This window comes from Zalophus californianus, chromosome 4 (genome assembly GCF_009762305.2).
Source record: "Zalophus californianus isolate mZalCal1 chromosome 4, mZalCal1.pri.v2, whole genome shotgun sequence".
Classification (NCBI taxonomy): domain Eukaryota; kingdom Metazoa; phylum Chordata; class Mammalia; order Carnivora; family Otariidae; genus Zalophus; species Zalophus californianus.
The window spans coordinates 141071169-141093930 of NC_045598.1; the positions used below are offsets into that span (position 1 = coordinate 141071169).

Genomic DNA, 22762 nt, shown 5'->3' on the forward strand with positions numbered 1-22762 from the left:
AATAAATAGGGACAGAAAGGAGAAGGGTGGTTGCCAGGGGCTGGGAGAAGAAGGGAATGGGTCATTGTTGTTTAACAGGTATAGAGATAGCAAAAATGGTTATGAGTGATGTGTACCCTCTACTCTAGCATCTTAAAGATGCTACAATTTTAACCAAATTGTGAATGACTGAAGCAGGGTCTTACAGTGGAAAATCAATGTACTGCTTTTCAAGGGTGACATTCTTTTCATGGACCTTAATGTATTATAATATTTTTTTCTTCTTAGTATTATGCTAGAGAGCCTTAAAGAAGAATGACTGTGGGGGACCTTGGTAGCTCAGTCGTTGGTTAGGCATCTGCCTTTGGCTCAGGTCATGATCCCAGGCTCCTGGGATCAAGCACCACATTGGGCTCCCTGCTCAGCAGTGAGTCTGCTTCTCCCTCTCCCGCTGCCCCTCCCCCCGTGCTTATGCTCTCTCTCTCTCTCAAATATACATAAAATCTTTAAAAAAATAAAAAGCCAAAATGGTATTGAAAAAGAACAAAGTTGGAGGACTCACACTTCTCAATTTGAAAACTTACAACAAAGCTACAGTAACTAAGAACGTGTGGTGCTGACACATATATATGGAATAGAACTGGGAGCTCCAAAACAACCTATCAATGGTCAGGGGGATTTTGACAAGAGTCTCAAGAAAATTCAATCAGAAGAAAAGTCTTTTCAACAAATGGTGTTAAGACAACTGGATGTTAATATGCAAAATAAAGTTGGACCCCTTCCCCTTGTCACACAAAAAATGAACTCAAAATAAAAAATAAACCTGATTTTACAAATGTTACCTAATAAGTGTGACCAAAATTAAGAATAAAACTCATGAACAAATTGTTAAAATTATTAAATGAAATAAATGGTGAGTTTTCTATCGTGCTTATAGGTTAAGATAGTTAACATCTTAGGTTCCCTCAAGATTATACTTTTAATCCAATGTAATTCAATAAAATTCAATGTTTTTCATAAAGTTTAAAAAGATCTGCCTAAATTTTATATGACATAGAGCCAATAATAGCCAACAAATTTTTAAGAATAAAATTTGTCTCTACTGTATTTCAAGATAAAAGATAGTATTTCAAACAGTGTGTAAGAGATAGCTAGATTAATGAAATTGAATAAAGAAAACAGATGCAAACCCACACTTTAATGAAATCTTTGTGTGTGACAGTGGAAGCATCAAACATCAGTGGGAAAAAAGTAATGGACTATTTAATAAATTGTGCTTGTTTAATTGTAGATTCTTATGAAAAGACATTAAAGTATATCCTCATACCATGTAAAACTTATAAACTCCACATTTAACTCAAAAACAAAAATGAGAAGAGCAAAACTTTTAAAAGAAATTAAGATATTATTTTCATAATATTATTAGTGCTAAATATAAAGGCTTTGAGCTAAAGTAGGTTAGCTTTTATTTGATCAACCCCCTCACCAAAAAATAAAGAAAAGCTAGGGGTTATGTGATTGAAGGTGTCAGAGAGAAGCAACTTAGCTATATCCAAAAATGTCAAAATCCTGAAGAAAAAGGAAGTACAGATTTATGAGACTGGTACTTGGTGCGACTTTTACTCTGAAGGCATTTGGAGAGTCTGGGCAGTGCATGCAGTGATTTCACGGAACTGCAGAAGCAAGAGTTGGAGTTCAGGACCTAGCAAAGTACCGGCACTCTGGTAAGGAGCCCTGGATTTAAGACGGGTCCCCCGAGAAGTAAAGGCATACTAGAAATAAAACACCCCGAACAGGAAAAAAACCTGTCATGGAATCACCTCAGTTATTGATTTTCATATGAATATTTGCCTTTGCCATAGCTGAGAAACAGACAGAATTTTGGCAATCCTACATGTTTGAAAGACAAAAAGTGGAGTTCGGGATCCCAAAGATGAGGGCCTTGTAAATAGTCTAGTTTTTCAGTGAAAACTAATAAAGGCCTCAATAGAGGATTAAGGGTGATGTGGAAAAAAGAGAGAAAATTGATAATAGAAACTGATAATAGAAATCCACAGCTGATCCAGGTATTAGAATAACAGGATATAGCCTTTATAATCAAAATAACACGTGTTGAAGAAACAGAGAAGGTATAACATTTCAACAAACAATGGGAGTATATAAAAGGAATACAAATAGAAATTACAGATCTGAAGATATAATAACTAAAATAAAGAATTCAATAGATGAGTTTAACGGCAGATTAGCCAGTGTCTTCACTCCAAAAAAAAAGAAAACAAGATTAATGAGGTGGAAGATAGTTCATTGATCCAGACTCAAGCACAGAGAGAGAGAGATGGGGTAAGGGAGGGAGGATGGAAAATACACTAAAGTGTTTGAGACATAAATGGGATATGTTAAAATACCTAACATAACCTGTAAATAAAACCTTAGGTGGAAGGCCAAAGAAAAAAGTACAAAGCAATATTTGAAAGAACAATGCAAATAATATTTCAAAGCTGATTGAATACATTAAACACAGACTCAAAAAGTACAACAAAAGTTTATGTAAAATAAATAGAAACAAAACAACACCAAGGCACACCATAGGATAACAAAAGACAAAAAAAAATAAAATCTTAAAAGCAAGAGAGAGGGGAAAAAATGGACCCATTACCTAAAATAAGAGCAATAAAACTGACAAGTAAGTGACTTTTCTATGGAAATAATAGGAGCAGAAGATAATACAGTTGAAAAAAATACACTAAAAAAAAAAAAAACCTGAAAAATGCACTAAAATAGAATGCTATTCACAAAGAAAATCTGCTTCACAAATGAAGGTAAAGACCTTTTCAAATATATAAGAATCATGAAAATGTATCACCATCAAATCCACACTAATGAAAATACTTAAAAAGTACTTAAGATGAAGGGGGGCGCCTGAGAGGCTCATTCGGTTAAGCATCTGACTCTTGATTTCTGCTCAGGTCATAATCTGAGCATCTTGAGATCAAGACCCATGATGGCTCTGGGCTGGGTGTGGAGTCTGCTTGAGATTCTCTCTTTCCTTTGCCCTCTGCCCCTCCCCCACCTGCTTGTGTGCATGCTCTCTCTCTCTCTCTCTCTCTCTCGATCTTTTGCTCTTTCTCTAAAAAAAATTACTTAGGATAGAGGGGAAATGAACTCATGTGAAAGCCTGGAGTTCAGAAAGAAAGAAAGACTTAAAAGACTAAATATGTAGATATATCTAAATGAATATTGACTGCATATAACAACATTACTTTAAAATTTAAAATTATGAATAATTAAAGTAAATGCCAAACATAGAAAATTCAAGAGGTGACAAATGGAATTAAAGTGTTTTAAAGTCCCTGCATTGTTAAGGGAGCATTAAAAGCATTGCGTTAAATCAGGCAGGCTTCAAAAAATCAATAATACATAGAGTAATTTCTCATGTAACCATTCAAACAATATTTTAAAAACATGACAGATGAGAGGATAGATATCAAAAATGCTTAATTTATCCAAAGAAGGCACAAAACGAAAATAAAAAGGAAATATAAAGCTCGTGGACAAATATGGTACAAATAATCAGATGGTAGATTTAAACACAAATTGAGGAGGAAATATACTAAATACACCAATTAAAACATAAAAATTAGCAGACTGGATTTGTGAAACAAAGACATAATAAACCTTGAAAAAAGTTCTATCAGCCCTCAAGCTGAAACTAAAACAATTTGAGGGTTCTTACTATGAAAAAGAACACAAATGGAGGTTTCTTTTGAACATTTTACAAAGTCCTATGACGTGTGAACCCAGGGCTGGAGGTGGAGGTATTTCAAGTGAGGAGTTCTGAGGGGCTCTGCTGGTGCAGTAGATTCATAACAAGTCCGTGTCTGTTATGCAGGCAATGATAGTGGGAACTCAGGAGCATGACAAACTGTGGGTGGGAAGTTCAAACTCAAAGAGAATGATTTCTTGAGATGATGGTTATGGTAAAGATTTTGGTATGTTTTCATATAAAAAGATGCAAATCATTTCAGGATTTGGTATTTGTTGAGTTTATAGAAATCTATAGGTTACTATTCCCTGAACTCATTTGATCATGACAAAATTTATGAGATTCAGTATTAATATGATAATTGTATAGATGAGGAAACAGAATCTTGGAGATGTTAAATGATTATCCAAGAATACTTAACTAGTAAATAAAAGAGCTAGAATGTAAACTCAACTCCATTTGCTTACAGTACTCATATAGTATTTATTAAAAGTCAAAGAATTTTAACATAATTTAAAAATGTAATTAGAGTACCTGTTGCAAATTAATTTGAACAGTTGCTGAATTTTGGCTGTTAATTAAGGAGTTCCTGTATTATCAAGCAGTGGTATAAACCAAAAGATGTGGAACATTCAAATTTATTTTGATAATACATCTAATAATGGCCCTCTTTGTAAACCACAGGAAAAATATTTATTAGAAAGAATATCCTCAATTTTAAGTTTTTCTATTTAATTTTTTTCTTAAGCATTAGTGATTTCTGCCATCTAGCAGATGGCAAAAGAGAATGAGCAAGAAGCAAATAAATATTCATGGAAAAGTTGGATCCATTCACCAGGCTTAAATGAAAGCTAGTGATTTTTTTCTTGAATATATTCTCTGGGCCATGATTTTATTTGACTATATTTAACATAGTCATACTTCATAATAGTGAAAGAATTCCATTTTCACAAACTAGAAGAAAATACATCTTTTTTTTTTTAATTTATTCATTTGACACAGAGAGAGAGAGAGAGACCACAAGCAGGCAAAATGAGAGGAAGCCCAAGCAGGGAGCCCGACGTGGGGTTCGATCCCAAGACCCCAGGGATCATGACCTGAGCCGAAGGCAGACTCAACCGGCTGAGCCACCCAGGTGCCCCAAAATACATACATTTTGATGGTGGCCCTCAAGGATTGCTAGGATTTCATATCATTCAAACAAATTCGAGAAGTACTTCCTTCTTTGGCTCCTCCCAACTTTGCATCAAAACTGAGAATTTTCTTTATTCTGGTGATGCTCAACCTACTACATTATTTATTTTGCTTTGTTTTTAAGGATAATATTACTCTTCTCATTTCTAACCTCCTCCTTTGTCTTCTGACATGATCTCAACTTTAATGAAACTGCATTTTTCTCCTGGCTCTCAGTTTAGTTATAGTTAACTATATACAGTTTAGTTTTATTTACTTTTCTTTTTATATTATAGTTATAGTCAGCATTTGTTTTAGGGATATTCCTTCATTATCTTTTATATTAACACCTCTTTCAAAAAGTACAGTAATGAACTGCTCTTACCCTACAATGTTTGACTGTTTACCTTCTTTTGAAAGGATGATGTCTTTTGTCTGAACTTGTTAATTATAATTATAATCACCACTGAAATAGCAACATCATTGAGACTTTCTCATCTAGTCTGGTTTAATTCCTTCTAGTCACACTTAAGCTGTGTAGGAAGATAAAAATGTTCAAAATAATTTATACATACATAATGATTAAAGTTTAACTTACAGAAACTTCATTTAGTGATCACCAAGTGATGTGTTTAGGAGCAATATTTTTCCTGCCACACAGAAATGGAGACGACTTTTGAACTTGAAAAGTAGTAGGAAACCATGTGATCCCTTTAGCTATTAATCCTTTATTGATAAAAGAATTAAATACTTAATAGAAGATAGTTCAAAAAACAGATCTTCAGAGTTTTTCTCTAAACACAATCTATTCTTTCATTTTTAAAAGATCTGTAAGGAATTTGAGAAACAAGACAGAGGATCATAGGGGAAGGGAGGGGAAAAATGAAACAAGACGAAACTGGAAAGGAAGACAAACCATAAGAGACTCTTAATCTCAGGAAACAAACTGAGGGTTGCTGGAGTAGAGGGGGGTGGGAGGGATGGGGTGGCTGGGTGATGGGCATTGGGGAGGGTATGTGCTATGGTGAGCGCTGTGAATTGTGTAAGACTGATGAATCACAGACTCGTACCCCTGAAACAAATAATACATTATATGTTAATAAAAAATAATAATAATAAAATAAAATGTCTTGTAGAATCTTCTGACTGTAGGTCATGGAAATAAAAAAAGTATCAAATCTTTAAAAAAAATAAAAGATCTGTAAGAATTTTAAACATCTAAAATTCTTCATTTTATTGTTGTAATTTGGTATATAATTGTTATCATTTAGAAGAGATTCTAAAGATGTCTAAAGAGACTATATAAATCTTAAATTAAAATGAAGCAACTGAGGGGGGCCTAGGTGGCTCAGTTGGTTGAGTGGCTGACTCTTGATTTAGTCCTGGGTCATGGTCTCAGGGTCCTGAGATTGAGCCCTGAGCACAGTCTGCTTGTCCCTCTCCTGCTGCTTCTCTCCCCATTCATGTGCTCTCTCTCTCTTTCTCAAATAAATAAATAAAATCTTTAAAAGATAAAATAGATAAAAAATAAAATGAAGCAACTCAAAAGAGAAATATTTTTGACTCATAATATCAAATCAACATTAGTTAAAAGAATCTCCTAAAACAAGATTTGACAATCTGTAAAATTGTCAGTATCTTCCAATGTCTCTTCTTGAGCATATCCAGTAAGTTAATAGTGATCAAATTTTAAAAGGATATGGAAGTTAATTCAATCTTAGTTAAATAAATAGACATTATGATAAAATTGTGTATAATTGTAATTTATTTCCTGCAATTTGCCTTTCAGATTTCACTAGAACTTCCCTTTTATCCTGAAATACCAGCTTGGTACATTTCCAGTGACACAACTTTGGATTTCATGTTGTTAGGAAAGCTATTCCATCTTACTAAGTTCCTGTTTAAATTGTAATCCTGTGATTTTTTTAATCATTCGTTACTTTAAGAATAGACTTCTATTGTAAATTTGCAGTTTAAGACCATGATAAGATGTCACATTCATTTGTTATTTTAAAGCATTTTTATAGTCTTTTATATATAGAATTAAAAGCGGGGGTGAGGGAACAATGATATTTAGTGCTGGCTCCAAAGAGTTGAATTTCTTGGTGCTTAGTTTGGGATCAAAGAACAAACCTAAGCAATATAAATGGAAAAACCATCAGTATAATAATAGGGAAAAGATGTGGATGTTATTCCAAAGAAATTACTAAAATCGGTTTAGTAGTCAAAAACAGTACTGCTAATTTGTTGCTGGGGGAAAAAAATGGAAGGAGTTAATGATGCCATAGTATAAGGATTCTTTTTTATCTTCTCTATAATATTACCCATAAAATATCTACTCTCAATTGGCAATGAAAATATTTCTATTTTGGAAAATAAAAGTCATAAATAAAAGAAGACATATGTTCCCACTACCCCCACCATCTCTTCCAAAGATTAAGACAAATAAATCTGTTTCGGTTATTTCTTGCTATATTAAAAAAAAAAAACTCCAACGTTTAGCTGTATTCAGTGGATGAGTTCTGCTTTTTTTACTTCACATAGTGTCCACTGAAATCACTCATACAGCTACATTCAGCTGGGAGCTGCCTGGGGTCCCAAGGTACTCCCGAACATAATCTATCGATCTCCCCACGTCCTCCCATCTCTCTCTTTCTCTCTCTCTCTCTCTCTTCCCCCCCTCTCCCTCTCATAACCTGTCATCACTAAGTAGCTTAACTAAAATTTCTCTATATGGTAGGTAGCTTGGCTAAAAATGGAAGGGTGAAAATGAGGGATAAAATGAAGCTGCAAGGTGTCTTAAATTATAGAGCCAGAAATTATACAATATCATTTCCAACTGTATTCTCTTGGTCAAAATAAGTCACAGAACCTGCATAAATTCAAAAGGAAGGAAAATATATTCCACTCATTAATGACAGGAGTAGCAAATTCACATGTAGGACAAAGAGGGAGAAGTGTGCACACTTTGGAAACAAGCTACCATTGTCTACCCTCTGGCCACAGCAATTTATAGACCTCCCACAAGCAAAATACACCCTCCCTCTTCCAAAAATCTGATACCCTTAAGGCATTGTCTCAAAATCCAGAATGTCATTATCTAAATTATGTCCATATATGCCTGAGGTTTCCTGGATGCAGCTGCTTGGGTTCAATTGCTCTTGATCCGGAGACATATGAAAATAAAAAGATCATTTGCCTACAATATTCACTGATGAAGCACAGATAATTGCAACAGACACCTGCATTTTAAAGAAGGCAGTGATTTGTCACCGGTCCATGGCAATTCTAAATACAGTTGGACACGTGTCACGAGTTCCCCCTACTTGAAAGGCAAGTAGATTATGGTTCTGGCCCCTAATGTATTGTTTTTCAAAGATCTTGCCTTTGTTTCAGTCATCCCTCCTTTTCTATAAGATATAGCCAGTATTTACAGTGAATCACTCTCTCAGCCTGCTTCTTGTCCTTAAAAATTGGATGCTCTTTGCATTTTGAAATATTCTGTTCCTTTTAGCCAGTCATGTGGTGCTTTTGACAGTACAGGGCTCTTAAAATTTTGTAGACTTTTCTATAAATCTTATTATGATTCACCTCATTCCCTAAAAGCAGTATCTATTAATTTTTTTCAAGACAGACTTCTAATACTTTGGGAAAATGCCATCCAGATTCTCAGAAGTCTTTATGTCTAGCTGAGATGGTCTACTAGGAACCATCTCAAATTTTTCTAAGGTTTTAACAAAGGAGCTTACAAACATAAAATGAGTGTAACCTTTACTGAGTGGTCATATTTTACTTTGGTCAGTTGGAGAAACTATACTGGACAAAAGGAAAGAGATCATCTACTTGATAGACGAAGATAGATGTTACATTACCAAGGACATGTGCAGTGGGAGATCTAGTTGGACGTATATGTGAAAAGAACCTACCTCAACTTTATTTTCTATCTAAATTACTTCTAAATTCTCTGATCCATCATTTTTCTATTTTTATTCATAAATAGAAACCTAATGTGATATATTACACAGAAATAACGTGTTAATGTAGTACATAGAAATGATACAAATGTCTTCAACTTAGTCCCAAATATTGTGTGCATTTAACTTTGGTTGATTTAAATTTCTTTTAGTTGCTTGAATTATTTTATGTCTATTTACTTATTTTGGATTTTATAACTTTACATTTGTTAGCAGCAGAATGATTAGAATCATATTCAAAATTATCCCATACCACTTCATACCCATTAGGATGAATGTATTAAAAAGAGAGAGAGAGAGAAAATAACAAAAGGTAACAAGGATATGGAGAAATTAGAGACCTTCTGTGTTCATTGCTGATGGAAATGTATTGGTTTGGCTTCTGTGGATAACAGAATAGCAGTTCCTCAAAAAATTACAGATAGAATTACCACATGATCCAGCAATTCCCCAAAGAATTAAGAGCAGGGACTCAGACAGATATTTGTACACCCATGTTCATAGCAGCATTATTCACAATAGCCAAAAGATGGAAGCAACCCAAGTGTCCGTTAATGGATGAATGGATAAACAAAATGTGATATGTACACAAAAATGAAATGTTATTCATCCTTAAAAAGGAAGGAAATTCTGACACATGCTACAACATGGACGAAATGTAAAGACATTACACTAAGTAAAATAAGTCATGAAAAGCAAATATTGTTATGTTTCCACTTACATGAAGTGCTTGGAGTAGTCAAATTCATAGAAACAGAAAGTAGGATGGTAATTCAGTTATGCAATTATGATGCCAAAATATTCCATGTTCTATATAAATTAAAAAATTTAGGGGCACTTGGATGGTTCAGTCGGTGAAGTGTTCAACTCTTGATCTCAGTTCTGGTCATGATCTCAGGGTCATAAGTTCAAAACCCGTGTTGGGCTCCATGCTGGCATGGAGCCAACTTAAAAAAAAAAAACTAAAAATTTAGTTTGTCTGCTGTGCTTAAAAATGTTTAGTTAAAGGTCAAATGTTTCATAAATGTTCAAGTAATGAAGTTCTAATTTTGAAAAACACCAGCTAGAGTATCTGATTACTAATATTAAATGATGTTTCCTGGTGAAACTAAAGAATGCATGTCCATTCATCTGGTACAGGAACACTATGTCATATAATTTACACTGATAATAACTACCCCCAACCTTTAAAAGTGTGTGTATTTTCTCCCAAATGTTTAAAGTCATTATAATCTTCATATTTTTGTTATTTTTTATTACTCAACAATGACTATCAGGAAAAAATAATTTACTCTTCAGTGTTTTTACTTATACAAAAAATGGTGAATTCTGTTTCTACTCTATCTGATGTTATTTTGCCCAAATATTATGAGTAATGGACCTTACATTGTACCATTATATGATTGTTATGATTGTTATCTTGACCTCATTCAATTTTGAAAGAATTGCCTTCTTCAAGCAACGTCATTTTATAAACAATTTCCAATTTTGATAGGTAATTGCACTGAAGGTTCAGAAAAGCGTTTTGTCTCTCGAGAGCCCAGATTAAATCAATTTACAAATTAAAGAGGAGGAAGCAATTAGATAGCAATCCAAAGAGTGTTTTTAAAATTATTATATCCTAGGTTTTTTGTTTGTTTGTTTGTTTGTTTTTTAGAGAAATGAGAGAGAGACAGAGAGAGACAGAAAGAGAGCATGAGCTGGGGTGGGAATGGACAGGTAGAGGGAGAGGGAGAAAGAATCTTAAGTAGGCTCCATACTCAGTGCAGTGGCTCCATCTCCAGACCCTGAGATCATGACCTGAGCCGAAACCAAGTGTGGGATGCTTAACTGACTGAGCCTCTCAGGCACCTACATCCTGGGTGTTTTTTGAAAAAAAAAAAAAATTGAACACAAGTTCTCTTTTCAAGAAGAAGCTATTTCCCTTTTCCACTTTGGTTTCTGCTGCTTTGGCAGCTTTTTACGCTGTCCCAACTCCATGTTTAGATGCCTCACTGGAGCATATTTTAGATGTAGAATCCATATTGCCTTATACTTTGAGGCTATGGCCCTCTTGCTTATTAGAAAATAATAAAACATTCAAAATTAGATTGGAGAGTCGCCAACATTGCTATGGTTGCTTAAATGGCAATGATTTTATAACAATTGTAACAAAGGAACCATTAAAGAGAAAGATGCACAAAAGATTCACTTAAATTTTCTATAAAAATAAATCGTAAGTGTAATCATACACAGAAAACAGTTTTCATAGATTGAAAGATGTACGAAATAGGAAACTAAATAGAACACAAACGTAATGCAAGGTAACTGGATATACTTATTTAGCACCAATAGTATTGAATTTAAGATTTTTTGTTGACCTGCCAAAATATCTAATATAAATTTTTAAAGTAAAGAAAATTGATAACTATTTTGATGGTCAGAATGATATGAGAATTTAATTTTAAAGTAAAATCAGGAGCAAAAATTCTAACGCATACCTTATGCAAATCTATATAAATCTATATAAATGATTAAAGTAATATCAAGCAAAATGTTGATCATATCTTATGTTCTTTAATGTTTCAGACTGTAACTGTGTTTCCTTCTACATAGTCTTTATAAAATTACATGTGTGATTGATTATTACTGTAAACGTTTTTTATTTTAGAATCAAATTTCATTTCAAATTTTCTCCAGTTGTTTTTGTTTATCTCTCAATGTCCTATGTCAAATTCAAATCCCCTGGCTTTTGACCAAGATGACAAAATGTATAAAATTGTAAAATTAAAATATTTAAAAAATACCAAATATATTTAATTAAATGATTATACTTTTACCATCCTCAACATAGTGACAGAATATTCTTAAGGGTTATAAAACCATGAACCAGTGTTTTAAATAGATGTTAAAGTTACCAATAATTACTTAGCACTTTCACAACTCATTCTTTATGAACATTAAGAACACATGGATGATAAGAAACATGCTAAAAAATTGGAATTTGACCAACATCTTTACTAAAAAATAAATACAAAGCTGTTGACTGACCTGAATGCATTATACTATATTGCTAATTTATTTTTATTATTGGAATAGTTTACAATCAAACCCTTATAGGGAAAAGATGATACTCAGTGATCACTGGTCAGTAACCAGAAAGATCAGTCTCAGAGAGATTCTCTATTCACCCCTACACTTTGTCAGTACCAACACGGCTGTTCATTCTCCACCAGTAACACTCCTTATCTTGTGTGTGTCTCTGTGTGTATATGCATGTGCATACATATAACACAATTGCATTTGAGCTTTGTTATTATCACATAGATTTTTTTTTAATTTCCTAAGTTAATTGAAATAATCATATTGCCTGATTTGCCATAATTTGTAATGAGGAAAAAAAACTGGCTGGTTAAAATTTTTAAGTTTAGAGTACTTTTTCCAGGAGCAATTGCTTTGTATGTAGTTAAGTGTTATATCAACTATTTGAGGGCAAGGGCCTAATTTTGATATTGCCAGTATCCATCACAATGGAAAGCAAATATCAGATATTCAAGAACGATTTAATGAATTGCATAAATGAACAGTCATGCTTGACCAAAACAATTTTTTAAAGGAGGTTACTAGAGATAAGGAATAAAGTGTTTAGTATAAAATTGGAATTCAATAAAACATTTGATAAGTTTTCTCATGATATATTTATAAAAATTATATATGTAGGAGTATGGACATGGTAATTATGTTGATTAGTAAGTGGTCAAACAATCTAGTAGCAAGAAGATTTATTAATACAATTGTCTGACCAAGAGAGAGAAGTCTTTGGATGGACAGCCATAATACTCTGTTCCTGATCCTATCCTGTTCAATATTTTTATGGAAAAGATAAGAAAGACTTCTGGTCTCCAGTTCCCCATGTAAGGAGCTTAGAAGTCACCACTCCATCCTAACAACATGGAAAAATCCAAACAGAGTCAGAAATCAACAACTCTTCTTGGATCCTTAGAGGGAAGAACCCAGGGCAAACCACTGCCTCCAAGACTGGAGAGACAGGCAATGCATACAGAAAATCACTGCTTACCAGAGCAGTGGTTTATGAGCTGCAATGTCAATGGGAGCCAATGCAGTGTTAGGAAAACCAGAATTATAATTAACCAATTGTTAGAACCTCAACATGGACAAGTCTGAGAGTTAAAAAGTTCTGGGGACCCAGTCATCAGAGACCCCCACAATACTGTGAGTTTACCTCCAAGGGTTAGAATAGAATCCCAAAGGAAATATGGGGGGGGGGGATCTCCTTGTGCTTTCAGCTGGGCTAAGGGGAAAGTTACCTTTTTGAAATACCCCAGAACACCAAAACATTTTGTTCTTCTAAACAAGCCTTGCTTTCAGATGAAACCAGAGTATAACCTACTGGGATATTATCAGAGCCTAAGTGACACAGGGAAAGGGAAATACACAAGTCCAACCCACTATAGCCATCCTGTCCCAGCTAAGAGGAAAAAAAAAAATCACTAAGAAACACTTGTGAAGTTCACAGTCCACTAAAATTCTAACTATAGGATGCTTCCTCTCCCTTCATACCTCACCACCAAATTACTAATGGTCTATTTATAGCAGCTCCTTTCATCATATTCGGGTACCAAGAAAAACTACAAGACATACCAACAGACAAAAACACAACTGGAAGAAACAGAAAGCATCAGAGTCAGACAAGGCAGGGATGTTGGAATATTCAGATCAGAAAATTAAAACAACTATTATTAATATGCTAAGAGTTGTAGTGGAAAAAAGCATGTAAGAACAGATGGACAATGTAATCAGAGAGATAGAAATCCTAAGAAAGCACAAAACAGCAACAACAAAAAACTAGAGATCAAAAAATGTAAGTGAAATGAAGAATTCCTTTGATGGGCTTACTACTAGATTGGGCATGGCTGAGGAAAGAATCTCTAAGCTTGAGGATTTCTCAACAGAACGTCCAAAACTGAAAAGCAATAAAAATAAAGACTATAAAAGAGAACAGAATATCCAAGAACTGTGGTACAATGTCAAAAATTGTAACATATCCATAATGAGACTACAAAAGGAGAAGGAAGAAGAAACAGAAAAAAAAAAAATCTGAAACAGTAACAGCTGAGAATTTCCCCAAATTAATGTCAAACACGAAACCATAGATCCAAGAAGCTCAGAGGACACCAAATAGGAGAAATGATAAAAATTAAACAAACACAAAAACAAAGCAAAAAATATGTGGAGATTAAACAGCACACTTCTAAATAATATATGGATCTACATGAAATCTCAAGAGGAATGTTTAAATATTATGAAGATTTTTCATACTGTTACTTATTCAGTTCCCCAACATGACATCTTATTAATATTTTTTTCCCTTTCATCATCTTGAGGTATGTGAATTTATTCACTGTTATTCTATATTATTTTTTCATTATTGTTTTAATTTATCCTGAGTTTTTAAAATTATTAAATATGCTCCTTTCATTTCCAAGTTACCTTACTTCTCCCTTTAGCTGCTTCTTTTCCAGATTGTTCTAAGAACCTATGACATATGTTAAAATTAGTGTTTCTAAACTTGTTTTAAGCATCCTTTTTTTTTTTTTTTGAATCAGTTCAGGTTACTATAACAGAATACCACAAACTGAAGGACTTACAAGCCCAGAAATTTATTCTTCACAGTTCTGGACATTGGGAAGACCAAGATCAGAGTGCTAGCATGATGGTCTTCTGATGAGGTCCCTCTTCCAAATTGCTACCTGACTTTTTGTTGTGTATTCATATGATAAAAAAAAGAGTAAAGGACCTCTTTGAGGTCCCCTTTATAAAGGCATTAAGCAAATTCATGAGGGCTATACCATCTTTTTTTTTTTTTTGACATATGAACAACTTTAATTACCTGCTACACCATCCAGAAGGAAATATGTAGTAAATGGATAAAAACACGGTTCATAAACTTAGGAGACAGGCAGGCATTTTTAGACCACTTCAGGTTTAGACATTAACCAGACTGAAGTATTTTTTAACATTTAAAATAAAAACCTTAAAAAAAATAGAACATTTTACCACAGTAAACAAAACAATGTATTAAAATTTGACTTCCAGAAATGACCAAATTATTTTTTAAACATGATTTAATTTTTTTTCACATTTCTTTAAATGTCAAGTTTTCTTTGGCAAACTTATCCAAAATACTAAATTTTCATTTTAGAACTTATTTTATATTTATATAACAGAGTGCCCTAAATTGATGTTCATCAAGATACCTTTCTCTAGGCCCTAATGGTTTCTACCTTCCTTTTAAAATGTATTATCTTTTAAGTTGTCATTCTCAAAAATATTCTAGAGAAAAAATTATGAATTAAACACCGATAAACTCTTCTTCATTTCTGTTATAGTGTAGTAATTTATCATCTAACCCACAGTGGTCTATTACCTGAGTAAGGCTGAGTTTCTTGTTCTCCTCAGACATAGCTGACTGCAACTCATAAAGCAACAGCTGGCTACAGCTTCTCCACTTCTGTATTAACACCTGTAACTGAGACAGGTCATTCTTTGATCTATACATTTTGACCAGTTTTAGCCTCTGAAGAAAGTCTTCTTTCTCCTCAATCTGCTTCACCAATTTTGCTCTTTCTTCACTTAATCCTTGTTTTGGAAGATTCTCATTCACAAAATCACTTTGGAGATCACTGCAAGACTCAGTATCAAGAGACTTAGATTCACATGCACTGATACTCTTGAAGGTATTTTTCAAATATGTACTTTCTTTGAATTCACCATCTATGTGTTTAAAACTTTCTTGAAGTTCCAAACAGTTTTCTTCTGTTGAAGATGCTGGTTTCTCAGGGAAATTCTGATCGTTTTCTTCATTTTCTACTTCAAGATGTTTCACCACACTGTAACAGGAATTAAATGAAGATCTAGTTTTCCTCAATTGTTCTCCAAGTGTTGCACTCATAGGTTGTTTTCTTGTGCTACTTGTCCAGGGAGATGGTGGGTTGGCGCAGGCCCGTGGAGTGCTAGGTAAAATCACAGCTGAGTCGGATGGGTTTTGCATCTTGAAAATAAAATCTTGGTTTACCTCTCCCTCCGCCATCCCCAGAGTTGAGGACTATAGCATCTTGACCTTATTATCTCTCCAATGCCCCACCTCCTAACACCATCACATTGGGGTGAGGATGACCACTTATGAATTGGAGAGTGAGAAACATAAACATTGTCTGTAACACCTACCTTGATAGACCCAAATATTTCCCCCATTTTTAAATGTTATTTGACATTCTAAATACATTACTCAGAATAACTACACAAGTGAAAGCAATTGCAAGAAATCTAACTTTTTATAACATCTCTAGATCTAGATATGCCCCTCCCTACAGTGGTCATATTCTTTGCCTTTTAAGAATCAAAATCAAAACTACCTTGAGAGATAAGCATTCTGAGTTAAATATAACAAGGTAAATATAAAGGTACTGCACATAAGTGAAACAAGAACAGAAAAAAGTCTAATAACCAAAAAATACATGACTTGGTACAACCTATGTTAGTCCATTCCTAATCCAGCTTTATCCAACTTATGTAGAATATTGACTCAATAAAGCAGGCCTGCAAGCACATTAGGAAACATCTACAAAAGTTAATGGAGTATCCAGGGGCACCTGGATGGCTCACTCAGTTAAGCGTCTGCCTTCAGCTCAGGGTCCTGGGATTGAGCCCCACATCCAGCTCTGCATCGAACCCCTACACCCCAGCTCGGCAGGGAATCTGTTTCTCCCTCTCCCTCTCTCACTCTGTTTTCTCTCTCTCTCTCAAATAAATGATTTTTTTAAAAAAGTTAATGGAATATCCAAAGCATCTGCTTCCATTTGTTTAGTTTCTCAGAGAGAACAGCATTTGCTATCCAGGAAGTTTTATATATCTATTGTATATTTAATATTTTTTTTGTAAAATATAACTCATTCTTGCATCTAGGCAGCCTGGTGTCTAGTTTTTCCCTTTTCGTTCCAGTCCCTAGTTTTCTTTCTTCAGTGGGAATAGGAAGGGAAACTAGTAGTTTTGCCAACTTTACTTCATATCAACTCTAAAATAGGCAATTTTTCTTTGCAATAAGGATATGAAATCATATTACTAACCACACATCATAACTTAAAAAAAGAGTTCAAAATGAAAGTAAAACACATATGGAGTTACCTCTAAATCAGGCAATGAGCGTGATGTTGGGAATTGTGAGGGAAATGTGCTAACTATGCTCAAGGAGCCAATAGAAGATTTAGGGAGACAGATGGGAAGTAAATAACTCCAATACAGTGGGGATACTGCTATGACTGAAATATGCACACAATATTATAGCAAAATGCAGAAGCCACTGTCTTAACCCAGCCTACAGAAGTTTAGTGAAGGTAATTTCTGAGTTTCATCTTGAAGGCTGGGTAGGACTAAAGCAAACGAACAAAAATATTGTTTTTTATTAAAAAAACAATCTTTGAAACATTATCCTATATACGTATATTTATATAGTTCAATGTTTCTCATATAGAAAATGTCATGGAGACAGGAAATGGAGATGGTAAGGCTGAATGAGTTGTTAGGGGGTCAAACTGGAGGATTCTGTGTCACACCACAGGTTTAATTTCATTTTATAGTTGAAATGAAGAGCAGAGATACAGTCGTATGTTTAATTTAGTAATATTACTGTGCAGTAAAAATTCAAGGAGGCCTGAGGCTAAAGGTGGAGAAACAAATCAACAGATTGTTATTAAAAGTCCAGGCAAAAGATGGCAAATGTCTGAGTAGCAGAACCAGCAACAGTGGAAGGAAGGTAGCTATCTAGGAAATATTTAATAGGTTAGATTTATACTGGGAGAGTGATTAGATAAGAATTTTGAGGAAAAACAGGACTAGAGAATAACTCACATAAGACTGGGTAGCTGAGTGGGTAGTGTTTCTAAAAACAATTTAGAAAGCACACGGTATTGTTCAGTTTTTAGATGTTTTGAGTTACAAGTAATTGTGGGATATTCAATAATTGACTTTGATTAAAATTTGGATTTATGGCTTTGGGACCCTCAAGGGAGGTTAGACCTGTAAAAATCAACTTGTAGGCCATGAACATTTAGAATGTAGTTAGAACATTGAAAGGTTATTATGGGATAGTTTAAGAATGTGAAGAGAAATTAACAACAGTAGAAATTCTGTGTCTTTTTTTTTATTGGTGCATGAAAAATCATCTGCAAACTTAATGGATTAAAACTAAAATGATAAAACGCTTTTTAAATATCTGTGGGTTAATTAAATTATCCTCCTGGTGATCTTGCCTGCACTCATTCATGTGACTGCATTTAACTTACAGATCCCCTGGAGACTGGTCACAAGGAGATACCTGGATCCACTGGACTCTATATCTATGCAATCTTTTCTCATAGGCTGCTTCTCAACATTCCAAGGGAGCAAAGGTTGACCCTGCAAAGCCTCTACCACATTCTCTTGGTATAAGCCGGACACACAAAGCTAGTTCAGAATGGCTTAGGGAGATAGACTCAACCCCCTTTGGGAAAGAGCTACAAAATATATGGACATTTTTTTAGTCTACCCCATCTGAGAAACACCAATATGTAAAGGTAAGACATAGAAAGAAGAGGCTGAAAAAATAAGACCCAATTATCATAAGAATTGTGTCATGAAGCCAAAAGAAGAAAAAACATTGAAAAGATTGGTTAACAGGGTCAAATTTCCCAATTAAATTACCACTTGACTTTGTGAGTGAGTGTATCTATTAGGTTTAGGAATTGGAGGCCATTGATAAACAAAATGAGAAAAGCCTTAGTGGCAGGGTAAAGATAAAAGCCAGATTGAGATTTATTGGAAAGTATATGGAAATTTGAAATGGAAATAGGCATGTTTGGTTATTCTTTCTAGAGTTTTAGGGGAGAAGGAAGTAGAGTGAGATTAAGAATTATGTTATGGCTTGTATTTTTTTAATGGGAGAGATATGAGTATATATGCAGGCTTAGGAAAAGGAGCTAATAGATAAAGATTAGAGAGACAAACATGGACAAGGAGATAGAGACAGAGAGAGAGCAGTGAGGGTATTGGAGTTGGAGAGGGAGAGAGAAATGAGAGGAAAAGAGAGACGGAGGCAGAAAAGCAGATCCACAAAGAGGTAGAGAAACAGAGAAACAAACTAAGAGAGAAAGAGACACAGGAAGATAAAGAAACAGAAAAAGAGATAGAAAGCCATAAAGAAACAGAAAACACACATGCAGAGTACCGCATACCCGAGCACAAAGCTGTAGAGGAAGACACATATGGAAAGAGAGGCATACACACAGACATCCCTGCACGGAGCAGGTCAGAAGCAGAGACAGAGACACAGAAGCAAAGAGAGAGGGGACAGATATAAAGAAAGAGACGCAGACTGACAAAGAGAATAAGAATAAATGGTTTCAAGAACAAAGGTGGGGGAACAAGGCATGGACAGGACCAAGGATCCCATCTCTGAAAACGGAGAAGGATTAGAATGAATGTTTATTCATGTAAACTTACAGGAAGACGAGGGAAAGAAATAAAGGCAATTCAAGTGTGATAGTCTCAAAATCTTTGAAAAGATGAGAAGATGAAACCTCTCTGCTGAAAACAGAAACACTGGGAGTTGCATTACAGCAGTGGTTTCAGCCATGGTTGCGTGTTAGGATCAACTTGGAAGATTTTTTTTTTTAAATACTATGGCTTGGGCCAGCCCTCAGATTCTTATTTAATTGCTCTGGTGTGAGCCTAAGTATCAGAATATAAATCTTTCTAGGTGACTTAAAAATACGGTCAGACTTAAGAATCCTTTGCTAGAGCTTTCAGGAGAGCAATGATGTTTTGGAGTCATTCCTGTGAGTAATGTTCCAGGGTAAGACCATGAACAAGTGAAAGGATTGATGGGTGTATTCACACCCCTGTGGAAACTGACCCTTCCAATAGATAACCAAACCATTCCACAGGGTCATTCAGGTTTCTTTGTTGGTACTCAGCTGCCCAGCAAGATAGAAGGAGAAGATTTTCCAAGAATAATGAGGCCTAATGGGATGACAGAGAAGAATATGCTGATACATAGTGACAGTGACAAACAAGGACCAGGTTTGTTAAGAAAAGAAACCAAAAGTGTCCAGATAGACTGGATAAAATTACAGGACATGTAAAACCGTAAGGTGAAAGGAAACATATAGCAAGGGCATATTTGAGGTTAACGTATAGAAGTTTAGGCCTAACAGTGGGTTATGGTGTTTAGAAATATCTGAAATGGAGCAGCTTCAGGGCCATGGTGTGGAATAGGTGGATAAGATGAAATGGAGGTGGCACCTGGGTGGCTCAGTTGGTTAAGCAACTGCCTTCGGCTCAGGTCATGATCCTGGAGTCCCGGGATCGAGTCCCACATCGGGCTCCCTGCTCAGCAGGAAGTCTGCTTCTCCCTCCGACCCTCTTCCCTCTCGTGCTCTCTATCTCTCATTCTCTCTCTCTCAAATAAATAAATAAAATCTTAAAAAAAAAGATGAAATGGAGGAAAGGATCAATTGAAAAAGGAAAGACTATGGAACTGCATTTACAGTGGCACAGAGGCCACTGCCATTGAAGATAAAATCACTTGGGGTGGTTTTCTTTTTTTCTTTTCTTTTTTATTTTCTAAGTAGTCTCCATGCCCAATGTGGAACCCAATGTGGGGCTTGAACTCAGGACATTCAGATCAAGACATGAGCTGAAATTAAGAGTCAGATGCTTAACCAACTGAGCCACTCAGGTGCCCCAGGATGGTTTTTATAGATTTTTTTTTTTTTTTTTTTTGCATGAGGGAGGTCAAATAATGGTTTGGAAACCAAAAGAGGAAACTGAAAGAATGTAAATGGGTTAAGTCACTTGCTTAAGGTCATGAAAATAGATGTACAGCATCTAGTTTAGTGCCTGGTTCAGAGTAAGCATTGAATAACTATTAGCTATTATTACTAGCGCTATTATCATTGAGAAGCAGAGTGAACACTAAGTCTATCAAACTCAAACATACATGTTTTTTTTCCAAATATACCAAGAAGTTTCATTTCCTACCTTACAGTTATTTCCTAATTCCTACCAGTTCCTGTGGATAATAAAATTCTGCTCTAAACTCAACAAGCTGGCTGGACTTGCTAACATAAGAAACCTTCCCTGTGTCATTCTTACACTCTTAAACACAAACTTCTCAGATTAATGGAGGTTGGTAAAGGCCCAACTCCCCCTAAGGAGTCTTTTCTCTCTATCCTTTCACTAATTTCCACTGTTAAAGCCACAATGACCTCAGAGGGGCACTGCTTTCAATATTCTTACTTGGGTAAATGCAGGCAGGCTCGGATATTCAACATTCTATAAGGTCTGGGGAATATCTCTTTATTCACATCAAAGAATAGCACCCATAATCAGATATTTACAAGACTGGTGTGCCCTAGGGTCCTAGGGAGGTTTGAATTCTGACATTTAGTGAGGGTATCCAAGCTCATTTCCAATAAATTCCTCAGGAGAACAGGTCCTTATGGGATCAGCTTGGCTGTGGTCTGAAGATCAACTCAGAAAAACCTTGCATTAACTCCATGTTTTGCAAACTTGCTAAAAATAAGAACCACCTGGAGTATTTAATAAAAATAAAAAATAAAATTCCAAGCCATTTCCCTAAAAAGTATTATTTAGTACATAAGGGAAGTAGGAATCCATATTTATAAGAAGAACCTCTAGGTGATTCTTATGATAAATTTGGTAAATTCTACATTAACTTCCTTGACTCAGGAGATTCTCATCTAGTTAGCCAGAAAGCAGGGCAGGTCTCCTAGAAATTTCCTGCTCTAAGTGAGGTCAGAGGACCCATCACGCTGGCATCACATAGAAGAGTTTTAGAAATTCAGAATCTTGAACTCAACTCCACACTATTAATCTGCATTATACTAACATCACTGAGTGATTAAAAGGTACATTAAAGTCTCAGCCTGGAGAGCCCCCTGCCCAGCGATAGAAACACTCTATGCTCTCCTCATCCAACTTGAATTTGGGAGAGGCCATCTTTTCTCTTCCAAATGCTTAGGGAGCATTACCTGATTCCTGTTAGCCCCTTTTCTACAAGGATGGACCAAACAAGCTTCTCATATAATGTATTGCTTTAACTTCGATAGGCCTTTTTTACCCCAACCCCCTAAACAACAAAAGCTGAGAATCATAATCGACCCACTATCTTGGATAATAGCTCTCTGATCAACACCTCTGAAGAGAGTACAATTAGGGCCAGTGAGAAGCTATGGAGAGTTATATCCAACTCAATGTTAGAAACAACCTAACTAAGAATCAGAGCTTGGCATGGATAAAAAGGCAGATATCATAGAGTAACTGAGTTGAGCTACACAGGAAGCTTCAAATAATATGCTGGAAGACTATCTGACAGCAAGCTGAAGAAAAAATTCTAGAACCTAATGTAAGGTTATAATTTCTCACTTTTAATACCCCTTCCAGTCATGATTTTCTATGCTTATAAATATTAATATCTAATATTTTTCATATCCTAGAAAACAGAATTATTCTTTGTAATAAACATTTCCAAAGCATGTTCCACGTTTATGTTTATGTAATGTTATACTTTAAAAGTATGCAATAATTAAATAAGTTTGAGGATCAGTCATTGAACCTACAAGTTTTCATTATTATAGTAATTCTTGGGCTTTTAATATGTTAATATTCCTTATGACCTTCCAAGATGAGGACAAGGATTGCCGTGTTTTTCAGCATTATTTGACCAGAGATTATTTTTTTACAGAACGTCTCATAGCAGTTATGTTCTGTGAAACACAATTTAGAAAATGAAAATACCTAAAGTAAGTTCTCAAAT

General features: G+C 34.9%; 1 protein-coding gene across 1 annotated transcript; it reads right to left on the minus strand.

The window, feature by feature from the left end:
- Positions 1–15241: 15241 nt before the first annotated feature.
- LOC113931037 (swi5-dependent recombination DNA repair protein 1 homolog) lies at positions 15242–15979 on the minus strand. The gene has a single exon (XM_035726936.1). The coding sequence runs from the start codon at positions 15977–15979 to the stop codon at positions 15242–15244; it is 738 nt and encodes a 245-aa protein (XP_035582829.1).
- Between the last annotated feature and the right edge of the window lie 6783 nt (positions 15980–22762).

Coding starts and splice junctions, on each gene's coding strand:
- LOC113931037 (XM_035726936.1), bottom strand. CDS start 15,979: ATGGCGGAGGGAGAGGTAAACCAAGATTTTATTTTCAAGATGCAAAAC.